General features: G+C 47.1%; 1 protein-coding gene across 3 annotated transcripts in view; it reads left to right on the plus strand.

The window, feature by feature from the left end:
* Tbc1d8 (TBC1 domain family member 8) overlaps positions 1 to 22312 on the plus strand; it is a 109574-nt gene that overhangs the window by 68836 nt on the left and 18426 nt on the right. For 2 of the 3 annotated variants that reach the window (XM_034521328.2, XM_076915012.1), the window contains exons 3-8: positions 3931 to 4049; positions 5256 to 5484; positions 7891 to 8131; positions 17453 to 17660; positions 19838 to 20035; positions 21052 to 21225. In XM_034521328.2, the coding sequence (XP_034377219.1) occupies positions 3931 to 4049; positions 5256 to 5484; positions 7891 to 8131; positions 17453 to 17660; positions 19838 to 20035; positions 21052 to 21225 (1169 nt within the window). Of the gene's footprint in view, positions 1 to 193; positions 292 to 3930; positions 4050 to 5255; positions 5485 to 7890; positions 8132 to 17452; positions 17661 to 19837; positions 20036 to 21051; positions 21226 to 22312 lie in introns of those variants that run through there. The other variant, XM_076915013.1, reaches the window with a different exon arrangement.

A 22312-nucleotide genomic window follows, 5' to 3' on the forward strand; every position in this document is an offset into this window, starting at 1 on the left:
GGAACCACTGCCATGGTGTGGCTCAGAATGGTGCTATGTGACATGCACTGAGGTGACTTTCATTCTCAGGCATCTAGGGAAACGGAAGTGTACCATCTTGCCTTGCTCTGGGGTACTCATGAAGCCAACCTGAGTCGTCTCTGTAGAGGAAATCCAGTTTGGAGAGTTTCCCTGCCACTTGGCAACTTTTGTAGGAAACAGATCCTAGGGTGGAAATGGTTCATCATGTTGCTTGTGTTTGCTGGGAGAAGTATGCAGGCCAGCTGTCCTTCCACTGCCCATGGCCCAGAGGTAGGTTCTATGTGGAAATTTTTTTAGTTGTGTTTTTTTTTTTCCTTATTGTGAACATTGTATAGAAGCATTTTATAACAGTGAAACTTGAGAGCTTCTTTTTTTTTTTTTTTTTTTTTTTTTTTTTTTTTTTTTTTTTTTTTTTTTTTGACATGGTTTTTATATAGTCCTGGCTCTCCTGGAAGTCACATGTAGACCAGGTTGGCCTCGATCTACCTCTACCTCCAGAGTGCTGGGATTAAAAATGTGTGCCACCGCCAGGCAGTGGTGGCACACGCCTATAATCCCAGCACTTGGGAGGCAGAGGCAGGCGGATTTCTGAGTTCGAGACCAGCCTGGTCTACAGAGTGAGTTCCAGGACAGCCAGGGCTACATAGAGAAACCCTGTCTCAAAACAAACAAACAAACAAACAAAAAAAACCCAAAAAAAACAAAAAAGTGTGTGTGTGTGTGTGTGTGTGTGTGTGTGTGTGTGTATGTATGTGTGTATGAGTGTTGTGCTTGTTTATGGCTGTCTACCTCATGTGTGCCTGGGGTCCACAGAGGTTGGAAGAGGGAGTCAGATTCCCTTGGAACTGGGGTTAGAGGCAGTGTGAGCCATCTTGTGGGTGCTGGGAATTGAACCCTAGTCCTCTGGAAGAACAACAGCCCAGTGCTCTTAACCACTGAGCTATCTGTACAGCTTCTGTCTCAACTCTTAATTCCACCGTGATATATTGGGATTGGGACTGATTATGGTTTTATTCATGGTATCTAAATGGTCAGTTAAAGCTGATAGTAGTTAAGTCACTGGTCCTGGTAGCCCTGATGGTAGGCTGATGACCACCTGTATCCCAGGGGATGGAGAGGTGGCTCAGCAGTGAGAGCAAGTATTGCTCTTGCAAAAGACCTGAATGTGGCTCCCAGCAGTCATGCTGGGTGGCTTGCAGCTGCCTCTACCTTCAGCTTTAGGGGTTCAAACACCTTCTTCTGTGCTCCATGGTCAATTGCACTCACTACACAGACCGCACCCTACCCCATACATAATTGAAAATATGTATGATTTCTATACATATGTACGTGTATGTTAATATTTAAAAGAAACAAATATAACATCACCTGTGTCTCAGCATCTGGGAAGGTGCCTGCAGGAAGAAGGGATTGCAGGGAGAGCCTGAGCTCCTGCTGAGTGCAGACAGCTCTTTCAGCATGCTGCCTTAGCAAGCCCTAGACACAGGGACTGTGTAGGCAGCAGTAGAGAGTCTTGCTGGCTTCTGTGGGAAGACCCCAGGGTGCTCTGCAAGGTTGCTTTGCCCTTCATTTGAAATGTGACCTAGGACAAACATTTGCACTTCCATTTCCCTTTTTTGTCTTCATTACAGGTCAGTCACTCCCTTCCCTCCCCTCCTTCCCTCTCCTTCCCTCTTCCTGTTCCCTGTTTTGTTTTCATGAATGAGGAAGTATATCTGAAGAACCTTAACCGAGTACTGAAAGCTAACAGACACACTGGTCCTCTTCCATCTAGCCTCCTTTGGCTTAGTGACCTGGTTGGTTTTATTTCGATAGTAAATAAAGGCCTGCCCTCTCCAGTTCTATGTGTGCTCAGCTCACAGGGTGTGGTAGAACTAGCTTTGTAAAGTCATCTCCAGGCACTGAGGCCATCTGTGTTACCATGACATACATGATTACTGAGTGGCACTGAAGGGAAGGGATGCACAGGTAAGAGGCAGGAAAACCACCTGAGTCCTGTCAGCCCATGGTGTGCCACAGCCAGCTGAGGGGCCAAGTTCAGGTCAGAAGACAGAGAGAAAGCAGACACAGAGACAGATGGATGGACTTGTGAAGGCTGGCCTTGGGTGGCTTGATTTTGTTTTAAAATGAGCTCTCCTTGTCCTGAGAGATGTGCAGGAAGAGCCTCTCACTCCAGGACTAACTCCTCCCAAGACCCAATGGACCATCTGGGAGGTGCAACCAGAGGGAAGCGAAGATCATGGGTCATGAGCTTAGGTGCAGGAACCAACTGCTAGCCTGTGAATAGAGGTACTAGGTGGAAAGCCACGTGGCTGACTCCCTCCCCATGCTGGGGGGGATAGCAGAGTCAGTGAGGACACAGTATGCTTGTCTGGGTGATATCGAGGGATTAGGTACATTGTGTAACCTAGCTCTCCATTTTCCTTAATGAAACAGTCTCTTAGGTACTTTCTTGTTTCTCCCCTGACTGTCCACTCAGAACAGCAGCCTAATTTAACACACAGTCTTTATTTCCATGGGCCCGAACCACAAGTCCATGCTGAGCTCTCTGCTACTTTATTGCATGCAATAGGAGTCTTTTGGATTCTTTTGGTTGATGTAATACTTGTATAGATACAATATTGTCGGGATGGGAGCCTCGGTCTATGCATGAAGTCCACTTACCGTCTCCCACAGCCTGCATCCTTTTAACGCTATATTTTAAAACTTGTGTGTGAAGAAAGTCTGTAGATTCTGAGCCATCAGGCAGGTGTGGGATTTTACACTATGACAGCATGCTAGTATTCAGACGTGGGCCTTTCAGATTAGAGGTTTCAGAGGAGGAACAGTAATGTGTGTTTCCAAGGTTTTCGTGTGCACTTACACTCGGGGTGTGCAAATAACACAGAAAGAAAACTCACTTTAAAGCAAAACACACCTGCTTTGGGGTGAATAGAGACTCTGATGACCTTCCCAGCCTCCCACTTGCTCTAGGTGACTCTGAACTATGGGTCAGTAGCGTTAGTTTCTTTGGATTTAGTCTTGTCCCATTTTGGAAGTGTGACTGAAAAAGCTTTTCTGGTCAGAGACTGTACCTGTGTGCGGGAGGGGCATCTGCTCTCACTAGAGGCTGGACACAGTTCCCATGTCCGGTGCCCATCATCCAGTGCAAATGAATAGAAGGCTCTTTGAGAAGAAACAGAGCTAGTGGACATGACTATGCCTTAGTTAACAGTGGTGCTTCACACTTGGGTAGTATAGTGAGAATTTCAACTGCCTTTTAAAGAAATTAACCGACAGATTGCCTATGATGTAATTCTTTTGTGTGTGTGCTTTATTAAGATAACATGCACTGTAAGAACTCACTTTGTAGGTATTTGAGGGCTATTGTTGTAAATGGCACAGGACAGCCATTTGTAGATACTTGATTTCTGAGGCTGCCCTGGCTGGGTCAAGCTCTGCTGCTCCCAAGTGGTGACATTCTTGTATGGTCAATGGGGCTTCACAACAGGCTCTTCCACTGAGAACTTGGCCTTTCAGACCACAGGCTACACTGTGTGAGCCTGTTGGCAGTGAGTCTGCTTGTCTGGGGTGTGTCCTGTGTTGGGCTACCTGTGCAGTTACCAACATCTCTGTCACCGAATGGAGGCAGAGAAGCAGTGGACATGCCAAAGCAGGCAAGATGGCCACAGCACACTGAAGGGTGACCCTCCCAGTCACCTGGACTGCCTTGTGGCCATAGGCTCAATGCCTGCAGGTACCCAGTGACCAGAGGAGACTCTGGTTTTAATGAAGGGCACCTGTTCTACTGCAGACTAATTCTCATAATGTAAATACACATAGACTCATAAATGGCAGGGGTTGGGAAGTGCGTTCCTGTTTTAGAAAGTCCTCCCTTTCCCTGATGTGTTTCTGTCTGTCCAAATCCAGGTGCGACGTTGGAAGAGATCAACCGGCACTGGGACTGGCTGGAGCAGAACCTGCTGCATACCCTGTCAGTCTTTGACAACAAAGATGACATCGCCAGCTTTGTCAAAGGGAAGGTGAAGGTAGGCTGGGCTTTAAGACTTCTCCCTGCTGTTCCTCCCAGGCCTTGAGCTCTGCAGAGTCTCTGACAGCTTCCACTCTCACTTTGACTACTTTTTTTTTTTACACTTTGGCTACATTTTCTGTCAATTTACATAAAGCAAAGGGATTCACTTGTTTTACATCTGACTGGACCTTCCTCTCTCCCTGCCTGCTGGTCATGGAACTCAGCTTTCTACTGGCGAGGGGGTGCGGGGGACAAGGAGCTCCATGCCAGAGTCTTCAGCTTACAATAACCCCTATGCCAAAGCATCATGTTTGGGGCTGACAAATTTAGATTCTCAACACGTTGGTACTACTTTAAAAAGCCTGTCTCTTTGCCAGGTGTGGAGGTGCACTTCTGTAATCTCAGCACTGGGGAGGCTGAGGCAGGAGGCTCCCTAGGTAGAGGCTAGCATGGGCTACAGAGTGAGTCAGAAGTTTCCCTGGGATATAGGAGATGCTGTCAAAAACAACAACAGCAACGACAACCACCACAAACCAGGGTAGTCTAGTCCCCAGGAGGCGGGAGTGGTGATGGAGTCTAAGGGTTAAAGTGGACATTTTCAACCCCCACTCTCCTCCCCTTTTTGCTGACCAAATGTGAAGGATGCTTTCCTGTCAAGTCTGGATGTTTCGATGCCTCCACAATCACCACTCAGTTTCTTCCTTAGTGGCACCTATGCACAGGCACTAAAGCACCTGGCCCCTGTCACAGCTGTACATGCCTTACTAAAGGCCTTCCAGGACAACAGCAAGCTGGACATCTGTTTCATATGTAACAGCCCAAAAATTCTTAATCATCTTCTTATGGTTCTTAATGTCAAGAGAAATTTATATAATTAAAACATGATAAAGAAATTAAAAATCAGTTTGCTAAACTTTCAAATTGTGTTTGGGGTGGGGAGGGAGGGGTGCAGGAGGTGGTACTAGGGATCAAACTCAGATCCTCAGACTTGGCTGCAAGCACCTTTACTTGTTGAGCCATCTTGATGGCCCTTTATCAACATTTTGAACCTGACAAGGAAGACTTTTTTAAAGTATTAGTAGGTTTGGAAACAAGGTTGGGTTCTTGTATCCTTTGGGTCACTTTGTCCTCTTTTGCTATTGCCCATCTGTCCTTCCCACTCCCTGTCCTCTTTCTGCTTCAGTCTAACTGGCTGGGTAAGTGACACCTTTCTGTGCCTCAGGCACTGATCGCTGAGGAGACCAGCAGCAGGCTGGCAGAGCAGGAGGAGGAGCCCGAGAAGTTCCGAGAAGCCCTGGTGAAGTTTGAGGCCAGGTTCAACTTCCCTGAGGGGGAGAAGCTGGTCACCTACTATTCTTGCTGCTGCTGGAAGGGCCGGGTACCCCGCCAGGGCTGGCTGTACCTCAGTATCAACCACCTCTGCTTCTATTCCTTCTTCCTGGGCAAGGAACGTAAGTATGGCCAAGAGCCTTCTGGTCCTGAATTCACAGATACATTCAAGGGAGGGGTAGGAGGGGCCCTGCTTAGTATCACTTCTGAGAGAATGGGACTATTTTCTTCGAAGTGTGCTCGATCCATTTCCCCATGATTTGTACAAATAATTGTGCTTAATTATATAGGCTTCTCCTCCAAGGGGGCTGGACTTAGGGAGGGTCTGTTCCTTTTACTCCCTCAAACATTTATTTCTGGGTAACTCAAGTAGAGACTGCTAGGTTTTTAGTAGTGTAGATGCTTTGAAAATGCAGTATATTAACAAGTGACTGAGTAGTTCTGCAAGAGAATATATTTTTCTCAAAGGTTTTTATTCTATGTCTGTGGGCAATTAGCTTGAATGTATGTCTCTGTACATACATGTGTTCCTGGTGCCCATGGAGGCCAGAAGAGGGTGGCAGGGAATCGAACCTGGGTCCTCTGGATGAACAGTTAGTGCTCTTAACATCTGAGCCATCTCTCCACCCTGAATGAGTGTGTGGGGGGTGGGAAGGAGGAATGGAGCATCAGTGTCAACATCTGTCTCTGTCTGCTTCCTGACTGTGCTGGATACAATGTAACCCGCTCCCTCAGGCTCCTGTCACCACGCCTTTACTCTCACCATGGAATGTGCCTGGGAAGTGTGAATCCAAGTAAACACTCTCTTTCTTCAGGTGGTCTTGTCAGGGAATGCTATCACAGCCGGCAAAGCAACTAATGTGATGTCTCCTGCTTTTCCTCTTTTGCACCTGTATTTCTAGTGAAGCCAGCTCAAGGGGCCGCTCTTGAGCATCTTTGTACATCTTTGAGCTGTCTGAACATGGTGTGCTTTCTCTGCTCAGCTGCTTCATGGTGATGCTCCAGGACCCTATGCACACCGGCCATTCCCTCTCTTTGCACACTCATCTCCTCCTCCTTTTTTCCTTTCTGAAATTCTTGTTGAGTCAAATACCCTTCCCTTGCCTGTTTGTATAGCCTGTCTGTAAATGCCTGTTGATCCTTCAAAACCCAACTTTGATTTTGTCCCCTCCAGGAGCTTTCCCTCTGTATTATTTGCATATGTTTATGTTTTTGTTTTGTGCTAGGTCCCATCAAGTCTGGTTAAGGAAGCAGACAGAGGCAGTTTCTTAATTGAATGAGCTGCTTCAGTGCAGGATAGATGAATGACTTTTCCTTGCTGGGCCAAAATACCTGACAGAAACAAGGAGTGGGAATTATTTGGCTTATGGACTCTGAGGCTTCAGACTTAAGAGTGTTACTACACATGTTAGGGACCTTCCTGTTTCACCTTGGATAGGAAGGGGACAGGGACAAGATGGATCCAAGACCCATCTCCCATGGATGGCATCGTCAACATGGACCAAGCCCCTGACATGTTAACTTTTTTTCTTTCTTTTTTCTTTTTTATAAACTAATAAAATTTATTTTAAAATATACAACTCAGTATTGATATTGTTTAAAGTCATCAAAATAATTTATAATAGTTAAATGCCTCTTAAATATATATATCTTCTGAAGCTAAAAGTAATATGCACTCAACCAGTTTTTAAAATCTATTTGGAACATTAAACATGATAGAAGTAGAAAAAAATCTCTTATGAAATCCTCTATGAGAGGAAATTGTGACAAGTTCCTGATTAGACAGAAACCATTCCATCTCCAAGGGAAAATACGCAGCGTAATTGTGGCTTCATAGAATGAATTGGGTAGTGTTCCTTCTGTTTCTATTTTGTGGAATAGTTTGAAGAGTATTGGTATTAGGTCTTCTGACATGTTAACTTTTGAAGGTATGTTTCATATCCAAACCGTTGACACTGGCTTTTCACAGGCTGTTAGTTACTAAATTGGACTGGTGTAAATTCATTAAGGTTGTGTGTGTGTGTGTGTGTGTGTGTGTGTGTGTGTGTGTAAGATACTTTGTGTGAAAGCACAGAAGCAGCTATCCTGTCAAGGATGGCACAAATGGTACCTTTTAAAATTATTAGAGCCCAGAAGACAATATTTCAAAGTAATCAGACAGAAATGGTGGGAATGGTTTTTAGCTACTTGATTCAGAGAGGGATCATATTTGTGACATTTATTAATGACTGTATGGCTGTGTAAGTATTCTTGAGAGAGTGTGTGCATAGCTGACTTGGCCTTCCAGAACGGTGTTCCCTGGATAAGTATGGGAGCTGGGGGTGTGCAGGAGCCAGCAATTTGGGAAGCTTCACACAAATCCGAGGCTGTGTGTTCCCTAGCAGCCACTGCACAGTCCTAGACTAGTCTCCCTGCCTGTCAAAAGACATTTCTGTTTTTGCTATGAGAGAGCTATGACCACTGTCTGCCACTTAATTCAGGTTTGCTCCCACTTGATAGTCATGCCCATTTGTCCTTCTCTCTTACAGTTAAACTTGTGATTCCCTGGGTCGACATCCAGAAGCTGGAGCGAACCTCCAATGTCTTTCTCACAGACACCATCCGGATCACTACACAGAATAAGGAGCGAGACTTCTCCATGTTTCTGAACCTGGATGAGGTGTTTAAGATCATGGAGCAGCTGGCAGATGTCACACTCCGAAGGCTGCTGGACAACGAGGTCTTTGATCTGGACCCTGACCTTCAGGAGCCTAGCCAGATCACTAAGAGGTAGGGTTTCAGCACTCAGGAGACCCTCAATTGCTCAGGGGACCTGTGCCTGCCTCATCCTTCATGTGCATGGGCTTTTAACAGCCTTAGGTACGTGGCTTTCCTCCATCTGCCTAGGCCATTGGTTTCAGAATCTCAGCATCTGATCCACAACAGTGGAAGACCCTACTATAAAACACCGTAGTCTTTTTCTGTGGCTGATTCGAAAGCCCAGATGCTGTGTAACGTCTCTAGATGGCTTGTCCTTCTAATACAGCGTCAATGTCATGTAAATAATTGTCATATTGTACTGTCTAGAGAATAACACTAAGGAAAAGTGTATGCATTTGGTACAGAGAGGATGTCTTTCAAATATTTGATTGATGGTTGTTGAATCTAAGGATACAGAACCTACAAACACTGAGGGCGGATGTACCCGATGCATGTTTCTGTGTTGGTGCCACTCAAATTTGCCCCTGTGGTCAATCTTTTACTTCTTTATTACATTCTTTTTTAATATTTATTTATTTTATGTATGTGATTACACTGTTGCTGTCTTCAGATGGACCAGAAGAGGGCATTAGATCCCATTATAGATGGTTGTGAGGCACCCTGTGGTTGCTGGGAATTGAACTCAGGACCTCTGGAAGAACAGTGGTAACTACTGAACCATCTCTCCAGTCCCTCTTTATTACATTCTTATAATGTGTCTTTGAGCACATATGTGCTACACACACGCTACTGCTTGAGCATGGAGGTCAAAGGACAACTTGAGAGAGTTAATTCTCTCCTCCACTGTGGGGAGCCCACAGAAGGCAGCTATCGTCCTTGCAGCCATCTTGAGCCATATACCCTGAAAAGAGACTTGATTACATCAGCCTACAACAGCTGAGCACACTCTGATAACATCTTGGTTTAGATACCCAGGATCTTTCCTTGGGTGTGTGAGACTTAAAGGTGTGTGACTTAAGGGCGTGACTTAGAGATCAGATTTAGAGACAAGGCCTAAGGGCATGACTTAAAGGTGTGACTTAAAGGCGTGGTTTAGAAGTGAGACATATAAAAGGCGAGAGGCAGACAGAAGAGTTCAGTACAACTTAGAGAACAATTTGGAGGAACAGAGAATCAGACACTTCAGAGACTACAACTTGGGAGTAGGAATTAGGCATTAGGCACTTAGCACTTGGAAGAAGAAACTTGGAACTTGGAGGCATTAGGGACTAGGAACTAGGAACTCAAGACTTGGGACTTGGAGAGAAGAAGAGAGACTGAAGAATAAACAGGATTGAATCACACTCTGTCTGGTCTCCATTCCTCATGTCTGTCCTCACTCTCTCTCTTGCTGAACCCTGAACCGCAGACTGGAACAGCTTGGGGCAGTGCGAGCTCTAACAACTTATCCCCCAAGGCTTTTGGCAGTGCGGGTTCAAACATTGACAGAGTGGTCCGCAACATTTTGGCCCCCAAGTGTGGGGCAGAGCAGCTCTCAACATTTCTGGCCCCCAAGTGTGGGGTAGCTGTGGGCCGTAACACTCCACCCTCTGGGTCCCTGGGATCAAATCATGTGGTCAGAATGTCTGTGCTCACTGAGCTATCTGGTGGGCTCTATCTCTGTGACTAATCTTAGCAGGCAGAAGTGAAATGGTGACTGTTGTTTACATCAAATATTTCAGCATATAATGTGGGCACCCTTGTGGTACAAGCTGGTTATTCACTTTATCAGTGAACATGAAAACATTTCATTTTTAAAAAATGATTATTTATATATATATGAATACACTGCAGCTGTCTTCAGGCACACCAGAAGAGGGCATCAGATCCCATTACAGATGGTTGTGAGCCACCACATGGTTGCTGGGAATTGAACTCAGGACCTTTGGAAGAGCAGTCAGTGCTCTTAACCACTGAGCCATCTCTCCAGCCCAAGACATTTCATTTTTAATGGCGCTGGGCATTCCCCCTTGTGCATGCTGGCTATGTGCTCTGCCACCAAGCCAGTCCTCTTGTCAGATTGTGTCCTCTGGGGTGGGGATAGGTGTTCAGGACAGCTGGACTATTTTGATTACTTTACTTTAGAGCCAACAGTGTTTGGATTTATTTAGTCCGACTAAACCTGACAGGCTTTGCAGCGACTTTGTGAAATAGTTGTTTGGATTGTTGCTTTAAACACATTCGGCTTTCTGGTCTGGGGCTTTGTGGCTCTTGTCTGGGTAAGTGTGGCACAGGTCAGAAGGTGACCACTGAGAAGCAAGAGCTTGACATACTGCCTGGATAGGAGTTCTTTGTGCGGTTACAGAGCCACTTCTTACACTCGATGATGCTGGACATTCAGACCCTTTTCATAGTAAATTACAGGAGGCGAGCTGTAAGTGCACACGCAGTTCAGTAGCTTTCATCATGTTCGTGCCCCATCTAGATGCCACCATTGTTCACCTGCAGAATGACTCTGCCATCCACATTCATCCCCTGCTGATCACTGACACCACCTGCCCACTCTGCTCTGGGAAGCTGAGCAGGTCCCCTCTTAAGATGGAATCCTTGAGCTGTGAGTTTGCAGAGAACTCATTTCATTTAATGTCTTCAAGGTTCAGCCATGCTGTGCGCGTGCGCCTGTGTGCGTGCGTGCGTGCGTGCGTGCGTGCGTGCGTGCGTGCGTGCGTGCGTGTGTGTGTGTGTGTGTGTGTGTGTCAGAGGACAACTTTAGCTGTGCCCTTCTTTAGGGACACCATCCAGCTTTGTGTCTGAGACAGGTTCTCACTGCTCTGGAGCTCATTAGGAGGGCTAGGCTGGCTTGCCAGGAAGCCTCAGGGACCTAGCAGTGGGTGACAAGGGCGTGTCACTATGCCCAGCTGCTTATGTGGGTTTGGAGGATCCCTTTCAGGTCACCACAAGCTCCTTAGGACTGAACTTTGCCCATCCTTCTCAGAGTTCACTGCAGGAGTAAGTCACATCAGATATTTCAGCAGGTCCCCTCACCTGCTGGTGCTTATTTTAGGTAAGCCTTCACCAACTGAGCCATGTCTCTGCCTCTTGGGTTTTTTGTTTGTTTTAGTTCTCTGTTTTAATATTCCTATCCATCTTTTTTGTTTGTTTGGTTTTTTTGTTTGTTTTGTTTTGTTTGTTTTTTGTTTTGTTTTGTTTTTGTTGTTGTTGTTGAAGACATAGAAGCTATGCTTTCTCCTGTGAGAGAGCTTGGTACTGTGGTACCAAGAGCTTCCTTGGCCTGGTTATCAGCTTTCTCTCATGATAAAGGCTGAACACAGAGGACCTGAAAAAAAATGTGAATGCTCTGAAATCCATCGTTAGAGCGTGTGGAGGGTGGAACATCAGGTTAGGGACGTTCAACCCATAACGTCTATGCAAATATCCCCTTTTAAAAAAACACAAAAATTTGCAATACTTTATCCCAGTCATTTTGCATAACGAATACTCAGTCTGTATTAAGTTCCTTCAAAACTCCACAGGCTAGCTAGCGTTCGGTGATAGAAAGTCTTTAAAGAATTGAAGATTGGTTGTTTCTCACACATGCACTGTCTTCTCCAAACACCCTGGGGAGGTACTCCATGAGTGGGGGTGTGTTCTGGGAGACTCCCACCACTTCTTGCTGTGTGCATTCGTTTTACATGGATCATTATTAGGAGTGAGGCACTAAACCTAACTCTTCTTTTGGGGTGACATTCCAGATCATGATTTGAGTTACCTCTGACAAGGGGAGAGGTTTCTTGTGAGACAGGTATACCCCCCCTCTCTTGTGATGGACTCCTCAGAGCTCTGTTCTTTCATTTTCTGATGTCCAGCCTCAAGAATTTGCTTGCCACCCCTCTCCTACAGTCTTTACAGACATACGAGGAGATTCAGCTAGAAAAGAAAGCGCCTGGTACCTTGGGAGCCATGTGAACCATGCTTTCCAGTAGCCTATAAAATCTATCAAGGGTCTGGAGAGATGGCTCAGAGGTTAAGAGCACTATCTGTTCTTCCAGAGGTCCTGAGTTCAATTCCCAGCAACCACAGGGTGACTCACAACCAACTGCACTGGGATCTGATGCCCTCTTCTGGTGTGTCTGAAGACAGTGACAGTGCACTCACATACATAATTAATAAAAAGGAAGAGTCATGTTGACAGAGCCCTGAAAACAACGTAATTTGGGCATGTAGGTCATTAAATAAATAGTCCTGGTAAGCTACCAGGTAAAGTCTTGCTCTTGTCTGTCCACGTCTACGCACCTGCAAGCGTGAGGTGCAGCCACATTGCACAGGAGTTCAGCTTGCAGCTGCGCACATGGCTGGCCAGCCTTCCTGATGTGTGTTTGTGTTGCCAACTGGACAGAATCTAGAGTCTCCTTGGAGATGAGCCTCTGAGCATGTCTGTGGGGGTTACTGTGAAGAGGTTGGGTGGAGAGACACAGGACAGCGCTTTCTCTGGTTGTGACCCTGGACTGTATAAGATGGAGAGAGTTGCTTTAGAAATGTCAGCATTGACAGGGTGCATTCATGTCCAGACTCAGTGTCTCCAAGTCCTCCTGCTCGCCCAACCTGGTTCTACCTGGGCACCTCTAGAGGGAAGACAAGGAAAGACAGGAATGTAGGGATGGCTAGCAGGTGAGTGTCGGTGGCTGGACCATCTGTGCCCAGGGCTGGACCATCTGTGCCCAGGGCTGGACCATCTGTGCCCAGGGCTAGACCCAGGACCCATACAGGTTCTGGTCTCCAGCAGCATGCCCACCTGTCAAGTACCTAAGGGACTTTCTTTCAAAGTGAAAGGCCTAGTTGCCTTCACCAACTGGTTCCCATCAGGAGCTTTTGTCATGGAGACCAGGCCTGTGGGTGTAAACAGGTAATGACTCAGGCCCCTTGGCACCCTGCCTAGAGGCAGATTTTAAAGTTTAGGAAAACAGCCTTTCCAGGTCAGAGCCAAACAAGCTGGAATACCTCCCCACATCCCTCCAGCTCTCTCCTTGATCCATTGTCACTTCCCTTCCCAGATGACTGCTTCCCAGTGGTGACCCTTAGGGTCAAAGGCCTAGGTAACTGAGTATCTGTTTACCTGTTAGTCACCTCAGGGCTATGGTCCTTCCACTAAGGTACTTGAGAAGGGGGAAGGGATGGCCCAGCGTGCCTAGTGCAAAGAAGATCTGGGCCGTATCCTCAGCAGAGCTTTGGAGGTAGGGCCCTGGTAGTGGTCTGTGTTGCGGGGAAAGGATGCTGCTGCCTGGGCAGTAGGGGTAATGGAATAAGCTGATCCTGAAATTCCCAAACAAAAAGTGTTTATCCCAAAGTTAGGGTGTGGCCAGCTAGCCAGCCAGTTTGTAAAAAGGGCTGGCAGGGGAGCTTGGAGAGGCAGCGAGCCTCTTCCAGTCTCCAGCAGGTTGATTGCTGGGATGCAGTTAGGTTGGGAGTCAGAATTACTTTTCTCCCAGTAGTTGCTAGGTTGCGTGTCCTCAGCAGCCAGCCCCTGCCTCTGCCATTCTGTCTCTACAAAACTCTCTGGCCTCATCCCACAGAGTCAGTCCTCTTTTCTGCTCTCCTCCCTTGGCCCCATCAGAGCGCCCACTTCCCATGGTCGGATCAAACACGCATCCATACTGGTGCAACCATGCTTGTTTACTTATGGATGTGAAAATGTGTGGCTTATCTCACATGAACAGCCCCCAACGTTCCAGGGAGTCACAGGTTAGAGCAGAGGTTCTCAACCTCACAGAGGCTTGGAGTAGAAATAGTCACTGGCTGGCAACACCTTCATCCCCTCCAGCCTCAAAGACTTCTTCCAAGGGACCTGCAGGAGGAGAACTGGGGGAGGGTGGATGAGGCTACTCCTGCCTGTCCCAGGCTTCTCTCTGATGGACTTGGGGGTCGCCAGACCCCTTTATTTGTTCCTGTTTGCATTGTGGATGTGTTGAATAATCTTCTGCTTTTTGTCATCCCTTGTGTCTTAGTTAGGGTTTCATTGTTGTGAACACACACCATGACCACGGCAACTCTTATAAAGCAGAACATTTCATTGGGGCTGGCTTACAGCTCAAAGGTGCAGTCCATTATCATCATGGTGGAGAAGCATGGCAGCATCCAGGCAGCATAAGTGAATTGCCTTGACTCTTTCCATGAGGACTGTTCCTTTTCAAACCATTGCAGCTTGTCTCTGTAATTGGCCTGTCAGGGTGGAAGGATGAACTTAGCTTTTTGGTCCACGGGTGCCCAAGCTCTGGCCTTGACAATTCTGGTTGTATTCTGAGCGAACCCACATTTGAGAAGGAACTCTTCCATGTAATGGGGACACTGAGGAAAAGCAACATCTGCCCTTGGAGCCTGGTTCCTATGTTGCTAATCTTTGCATTTCCCAGACACATATCAGTGCCCTGTTGAGGCAGGCTGACAGCATAGGGCCCACTTTGGCCTTTCTGAACCCAGATGGAACAAGTCATGATTAGTCAGGTGTTCTGTATTGGATATGGCTAGAGATCTTGAATGCTGAGCTAAGGAAGAAACCAGGCTGATCCAGCCTGTCACTCAGCCCGAGCTTGTAGCAGCTGCTGAGATACAGCTGCATCCTGTGTGGCCTGAATAAGCAGATGGGGTGAGAGTTGGCCTGTCAGCCCAGATGCAGTTCTTCCATAAAGCATTCCACAGGGTTGCTGGAAGGAGAGAGGGAGAAATCTGGTTTTGGCCCATTTGTCTGATCTAGGAGGGCCATCTAGTCTGGACTAAATAAATTCTGGATTTGTGGGGAAAGCAATAAATTCTTTGCGTCTAAGTTTTTGGGATTCTAAGTTTCTGAAATCTTAGGAATGGAAGCTAAGTCTAATAAAGGCATGCATGGAGTCTAGATCTAGAACCTTCTGGTTTGAGTCTACTGCCACTGGGGCAGTGTCTACCCTCACAGGTGCTTTTTCGGAGGCTGCTGGCCTGAGCTGGCTGTTGTATCCCAAATACTCTAACTGCTGTGTGCTGGCCTTTGTGTAGAAGGAAGGATTGGGAGGCCCCATGGTGGCCCTGCCATTAAGGTCTAGATTTTAGCTCTTCTTACCCTCTCAGCTGATATGCACAGGAGCCTCAGGCTAGCAGGCCCCCTGATGCCAGCCAGGAATCAGAGATGGCCTAAATGCCAGGTTGTGCTATGGTCATGTGGTACAGCACCTCCCCCCTCCTCTAAAGAAAGAAGGGCCCCTTACTCAGCCATGTTGGTCCTCACTGTCCTTAAGGCCCCCACCACACTGCCGTCTGTCTGTCTGTCTGTCTGTCTATGGCATCAAGGCTTCTTTACTAAATCTCACAACAAAAAAAAAAAAAAAAAAAAAAAAAAAAAAAAAAAAAAAAGACAGTCCTCTTCAGTGTCACTTGAGTCCCTTGAGTTTGGGGTTTACCCTGTGAAGACCCCCCAAACTCGGGAGACCCTTACTCAAGTCTCAGGAAATCACAGCCACCCAAAAATCGCAAGACACCGTACCTGGATGCAATCAGCAGAGGTTTATTGGGGAGAGTTGGCTAGCCAATGGTCAAACTGCTTGTCCATGCAGGAACAGAATTTGACCAAAGGCCAGCAAGCTGAGGGGCTTTTTATAGCACCAGGTGGGGAAAGGGAGGAATTTTCTCTCGGTTACACATGATTGGTTGCTTTACAAATTTTGAACATCAGCAGGCTGTAACACTGGGAAGACCTCAAGGACGGGGATGGGTAACTAAGAACAGTGGAAAGTTAGCTAGTTCTTGGAACCACCCAGATGACTTGCATCTTTCTCTGTGGTCAGGAGTGTGTCTTCCTGCTTTGGGCCTTCCCCACCCACAGGTGGGTTTTCTTCCCTGAGGCTTGAGGAATGTTACTCTTCCTGGAGTGTATCTTGGGGCAGTGAAGGCCTGAAATCTTACATTCAGTTCTGCTTTCTGGAACCTGCATTTTTTTGCTCAGGTCTAGGGGTAAAGAAAAAGCCTGTATATATTTTATAAAGTGGTCTTTATAATTTTTCACTCTACACCTGAACCTTTCATCTGAGAAGGAAGTGACCAAACACACTCTGCCTGAGAAGACAGGCTGATGACGGCCCTCATACGGAGCTGGCTTCTTACTACACAGGGCCCTGTTGACATCTTAGCTGTGCTGGGATAATGTAAGGTATTTGTCAGCTGCATGTGGCCAGAGTCAGGCTGCAGTCTCTGTGTCTGGCCCTGTACTCAGCATATTTAAGCTTCATCCACATTGCCATGTGTTATTAGTACCTTCCTCCTGTCTTTGGTTGAGTAGTTTCCATCCAATTAAAGGGACATGCCGCATTTTATGTAGCTGTTCATCAGTAGATAGATACCCAGGTCACCTATCGTTATCCTTAGCATTAACATTAGCATGTGATTTGTTAGCAGGCCTACATGCCTCTTGTTTGTGGATCCCCAGGAGTAGAATTTCTGGGTAAATGGTAGGTTTCCCTTAAGCAGTGAGACTGGTTTCCTACACAAAGCACATCATTTTACGTGCCCGCCAGAACTGTGTGAAGGCTCCGACTCTCCATATCCTGGGCAACACACAATCTTAGGGTTTGACTGCTGTGAACAGACACCGTGACCACAGCAACCCTCATAAAGGACAACATTTCATTGGGGCTGGATTACAGCTTTAGAAGTTTAGTTCATTGTCATCATGGCAGGAAGCATGGCATCATGTAGGCAGACATAGTGCTGGAGAAGGAGCTGAGACCTTAAAACCCACCCTCACAATGACACACTTCCTCCAGTAAGGCCACACCTCCTAATAGTGCCACTCCCTCTGGGCCAAGTATTCAAACACATGAGTCTATGGGGGCCATTCCTATTCAAACCACCTCACTTAAGAGTAACTTAACTTCTTGATATTTACATTTTTGAGCCATTTTTGTGGTCAAACCAAACCAGGCAGGCATGCTCATCTCTTTAACGATGTCTGTGTATGGGTGCTTTGCCTGCGTGTGTCCTGTGCCCCATGTATGTGCTTTGTGCTTGTAGAGGCCAGAAGAGGGCATTGGATCATCCCTGGAACTAGAATTATAGACAAGTGCAACTCCATGTAGGTGCTAAGGAATGGAACCCGGGTGCTCTGGAACAGCAGCCTGCTCTTTTAACCTCTGGGCCTTCTGCCCAGCCTCCCGGGAATGCACACCCTGATTCACGAGCTTGTGCAGTTATTTCTGTGCAGACTTAGTATGCTGTGCCTGCTCCAAGGGTTGGCTGTGAACTTGCAGTCTCCGAGAAATACAGCCGTCTGCATGTCCTTGCTGTCTGGCTGGGCCAGTGGGTGTCAAGGTACTTTTCTCCGTGAACTCATATGTCCATTCTCTTTCTTTCTCTCTCTCTCTCTCTCTCCCTCTCCCCATCGCTCCCCAGGGATCTGGAGGCCAGAGCACAGAATGAGTTCTTCCGGGCTTTTTTCCGGCTGCCAAGGAAGGAGAAGCTTCGAGCTGTGGCAGACTGTTCCCTCTGGACGCCCTTCAGTCGCTGCCACACGGCTGGACGGATATTCTCCTCTGACAGCTACATCTGCTTTGCCAGCAGAGAGGACGGCTGCTGTAACGTTGTACTTCCACTGAGAGAGGTAGACCTAACGTCTCAGCCACACTGCCTGCTTTGCGATCCTGAAAAGTACCCTTTGCCTTTTGGACCCAAATGTATGAGTCTGTTTTATGTTGCTCAAGCAGAACACCCATGGCCAGATAAAAAGAGAATCGGTTTAGCTCACAAAGGAATGGTGCTGTGTTTTGTTTGGGCTTGGATCTGGTCAAGGCCTTATCAAAAATGGCGTTGCAGTGGCTAGAGATATCACATGGTAAAACAGAGAGCAAAGGCCAGTCCTGTTGTTGTTTGCAGTGATCTGCTCTCTGACAACTAACTGAGGTCTCCTGAGAACTGTATTAGTCCATTCTAAGGGAAATGTTCCCCGTGGTCCAACCACACCAACTAGGCCCCACCTCCGCTTACTCTAGTGTCACAGGGACCACGCTTCTCACTAGTGAGCCTCTGAGGTCACATGGAAATCATATCCAAACTACAACCTCTCTGCTGCTGTGACAGGGCAGAGGAAGGGTGTCCACAAGCCAGGGCTTTATCCTAAAGATGGCCCCCTGGCTTTCTGAAGAGCAAGCAGGACCTGAGTTGCTCATTCCTGGGGTGGCTGTGGCTCTTCTTGTGCTACTTTAGTGGCCCCTGAATTTGCCTAGAAAGGCTGGGTAAAGAGAACAGTCCGACCTTCTCTTCATTGGTGAAGCCATCGTTAAAGAGTATTGAGGGGTGGGGGGGAATTAGAGCTCTCCTAAGACCTCCCGGGAGTGAGCTCTCCCCTTTCACTTCCCCAGGAGAGAATCGGCCTATAAAACGTGTCACCTGCAGAAACCAAATGTCAGATTCCTTGGTTTACATGCACTCCTAGAGCTTCAACTTAAACATTTAAAGTCTAGGGCTGGAGATGGCTCAGTGGTTAAGAGCACCGTCTGCTCTTCCAGAGGTCCTGAGTTCGATTCCCAGAAGCCACATGGTGGCTCACAACCATCTATAATGGGATCTAATGCCCTCTTCTGATGTGTCTGAAGACAGTGACAGTGTATTCACATACATAAAATAAATAAATCTTAAAAAAAAAAAGTAAAGTCAAGTATGAGTCGGGTCCCTTCTTACTGTAAAATTTCATAATTCCGGAGGTCAGGGACAACATAAGCTGTCTGGAGATGGACAGCTCAGTCCTTTGGTTTTAGGCACCTTAGCACCAAGCCCCTGACACATGGGGTCCGCTGGAGTCTGGCTGCTTGTGTGCCCATCTGAGCATGATTACTTAGAAGGCTCAGTTCCCTCACCCCAGTGATGTCTGATCTCCATGTTGTTAGTCTGCAGTTGACAAGCTCGTTTTATAAACAGTCAACTAAGAAAGCCAAGTCGGGTGTGGCCCCAGCTCTTGGGAGGCAGGGGCAGGCAGATTTTTAGGAATTCAAGGCCAGCCTGGTCTACATAGTGAGTTCCAGACCAGCCAGAGCTACATAGCAAAACCCTGTCTTCAAAAAGAAAAATAAGAGAAATTTAGAACACGCATAACGTAATTTATCCTCTTAACCATTGTTAGGTGTGCATTTCAGTGGCACCAAGCATGTTCACGCTGTTATATTCCCACTATCATCTCCAGGACGTCCATCTTCCCAACTTGAGACTCTGTCCCACTTAGAGACAAAAGCCCCTCCCCTTATGAATTTGACTACTCAAGGTAGCCGGAGTAAAAATGAATCATACAGCATTCTTTGTTTTGTTTTTAAGTGTGTGTGTGTACATGCGCACACATGTGAGTGTCGTTACCTCTGGAGGCCAGGAGACAGCATTGGCGACCCTGGAGCTGAAGTTATAGATAGTTGTGAACCACCTGGTGTAGGCACTGGGAACTGAACCAAGCAGTATGTGCCCCTGGCTGCTGAGCCAGCTTTCCAGCCCCGGTATTTATCTTCTGTATGAGTGGCTTATTCCAGGTAGTACAGCACCGTCAGGTTTCATCTGTGTTAGAGTGTGGGCTGGAGTTTCTTTTTTGGAGACTGATTGCTACTTTGTAATCTGTTTGCTTAGCCACTCAACCTGTGAACAGAGCCTTGGGCTGCTGCCCCCTTGTGGCACTGACAGGTAACACTGCCCAGCCCATTTTTCTGCCTTTGCAGGGAACTCTTCCTGCATGTGTCTGAGGGCGTGATCACGCACCTGCCAGGCTCCTGTCTTGTACTTTGTGTGTCATCTCTGTTTTAGGTAGTGAGCATTGAGAAGATGGAAGACACGAGCCTGCTGCCCAATCCCATCATTGTGAGCATCCGCAGCAAGATGGCTTTCCAGTTCATTGAGCTCAAGGACAGAGAGAACTTGGTGGAGGGCCTGCTGTTGAGACTGAAACAGGTCCACGCCAACCACCCTGTGCATTATGAGACCTCACCAAGTGACGATGACATGGTAGGAGCTTTTACAGGGATGGCCTTCTGTGACTCTTCCTGTAACCTCCAGGGACGGCCATGGTCTCTAAAGGGAGTACTTAAAAAGATGGGCTGTGTGGGTGCAAGGAAAACATGCCGGAGACAGCTGGGCTGTGCATTAATGTGATGTCACTTCTGATGGCTCTGGTGTTCTGAGTTGGCTGCCTGGAGCAGAAGGGCCCATGGGGGACGACCTGCACCTTGGAGGGTTGACCAGGTGCCTCCACATACTGCCTAGGTTGGAGAAGTTGTGGTACCCCTCTCAAGGTTAGAGGAGCAATGAGACCCCTCCTCCCCCATGGGGCACTTGAAGTGGGTATCTCCTTTTTGAGGTTGCTGGAGTTGATGTTCAAGGTGGCGGTAATCTGTTAAGAGAGAGAGTTTCTCATCCTAAGACTGGGGAGATACAAGAATGTACTTGGGTTTGCTGGGACGTCATTAGCCATGACTTCCATTAGGAAGCTTCTTTTAATCTTTAAATTTCCATGTGTATGTTATAAGCATATATGTATGCATGTATGTGGACATATGTATGTACACATGTATGTATGTGGTAGATTGGAGGAATCTGATCATTGAGGCGGGCTTTCTCAGTCAAACAGAGTATGCTGATATGGCTACTCTCCCTAGCCAGCTTGCCTCTTGCCCGGGATCCTATCTCTGTCACACGTACCTGACAATGAACTCAGGTTCTAGATATTCACACTCTGGTCACATGCTTGGTTGGGACCCCACATTGTTACTTAGATATTCATACTCTGGATGCATGCTTGGTTGGGACCCCACGTTGTTACTTAGATATTGAGACTCTGGTTGCATGCTTGGTTGGGACCCCACGTTGTTACTTAGATATTCATACTCTGGATGCATGCTTGGTTGGGACCCCACGTTGTTACTTAGATATTGAGACTCTGGTTGCATGCTTGGTTAGGGCCCCACATTTTGACTTTTAACTGACACACAGTGCTGTCTGTGCCTCCTCTCTTTAATTTAAAGGCTTCACCTGTGTTTTACTCAACAAGCATCTGCAGTGACAAGTTTGGGGATCTTGAGATGGTATCTTCTCAAGGTAGCGAGGAGAGGGAGAAGGAGAAGAGCCCCCTGCCACACCCCGAGCCCCTGACTGCTGTCTTCCAGCAGTCTGGCAGCCAGAGTCCTGACTCCCACCTGGTGAGTGAGATGCCCGAGAGCAGCAGTTCTGAGGAGTGACATGGCCTAGGTGGCCAGTATGCTCTGAGTATCCATTGCTTCTCTTCCCTCTTTTTTTTTTTGTCCTAGGCACAAAGTGAAGGGTGGTAGGGAGCTGGCTCTTCTCGGAGTGCAGCCTGCCCAGTGGACAGTGCTGCCCCTATAGGTTTCCGGGTGTGCAATGAGTCTGTTACTAGCCAGGCCTTCTGAGCCTTTCACATGGTTTTTCTTTGCTCCTCACCGAACCTGAAGTTTGCATTTTGGCCAGACTGTCAGAATCCTGGGATCCACCTGTCTCTGCCCTCTCCTCCTGCCCCCGCCCCTGTCCCTGGACCCCAACACTGAAATGACTGGGTTTTTACCTGGGTGCTGGAGATTCAAATTCAAGTCTTCATGCTTGCATTACAAGCCCTCCTTACCCACAGACCCATTTCCCCAGGCCTTGTTGGTTAATTTATTATTGTTCTTTTTTTAATAGGGAGGTAGGGGTCATGTATAGTTGGTGAACAGACTAGAATGGGACCCTGGCTGGCAGGGTGGAAGCCATGCTGAAGCCACAGGCCCAGGTGGTGGCCCCAAGCACTATTAACAAGCGTGCTGCTTCCTAGCTACCAGCCTTTAAAATCCAAACCAAGTTAATTGCTTTACATACTATGTTCGGCCATTCCTTGTCTGAATGACCAAAAATGCTAGGTTTATGGATATGCTACTCATATTACTAGGCAGTAATTATTACAAATAGTTGTTAATATCTTATAAAAGACCCGAACTATTCCTGACATATGGAGAGTTTGAAAGGACTTTTAGAGAAATAAATGTCCCCCTCATTTCTGATAATGAGAATGTGTGTTGGAGCGATGGCTCAGTCAAAGCACTTGTTTCTTTTGCAGAGACTCCAAGGTGGTCCACAACTTTCCCTAACTCCAGTTCCAGGGACCCACACCCCTTCTGACCTCTGTGGGCACCAGGCATGCACATGTTGCATGAAGACAAAAACACTTATAAAAAAATACTTTTTTAAAACGTTGAAAATATTTTTTTCCCAGGGTTCAGTTTCCCCGTTTCTGTC

The sequence above is a fragment of the Arvicanthis niloticus genome, chromosome 17 (assembly GCF_011762505.2).
Source record: "Arvicanthis niloticus isolate mArvNil1 chromosome 17, mArvNil1.pat.X, whole genome shotgun sequence".
In the NCBI taxonomy this organism is placed as follows: Eukaryota; Metazoa; Chordata; class Mammalia; order Rodentia; family Muridae; genus Arvicanthis; species Arvicanthis niloticus.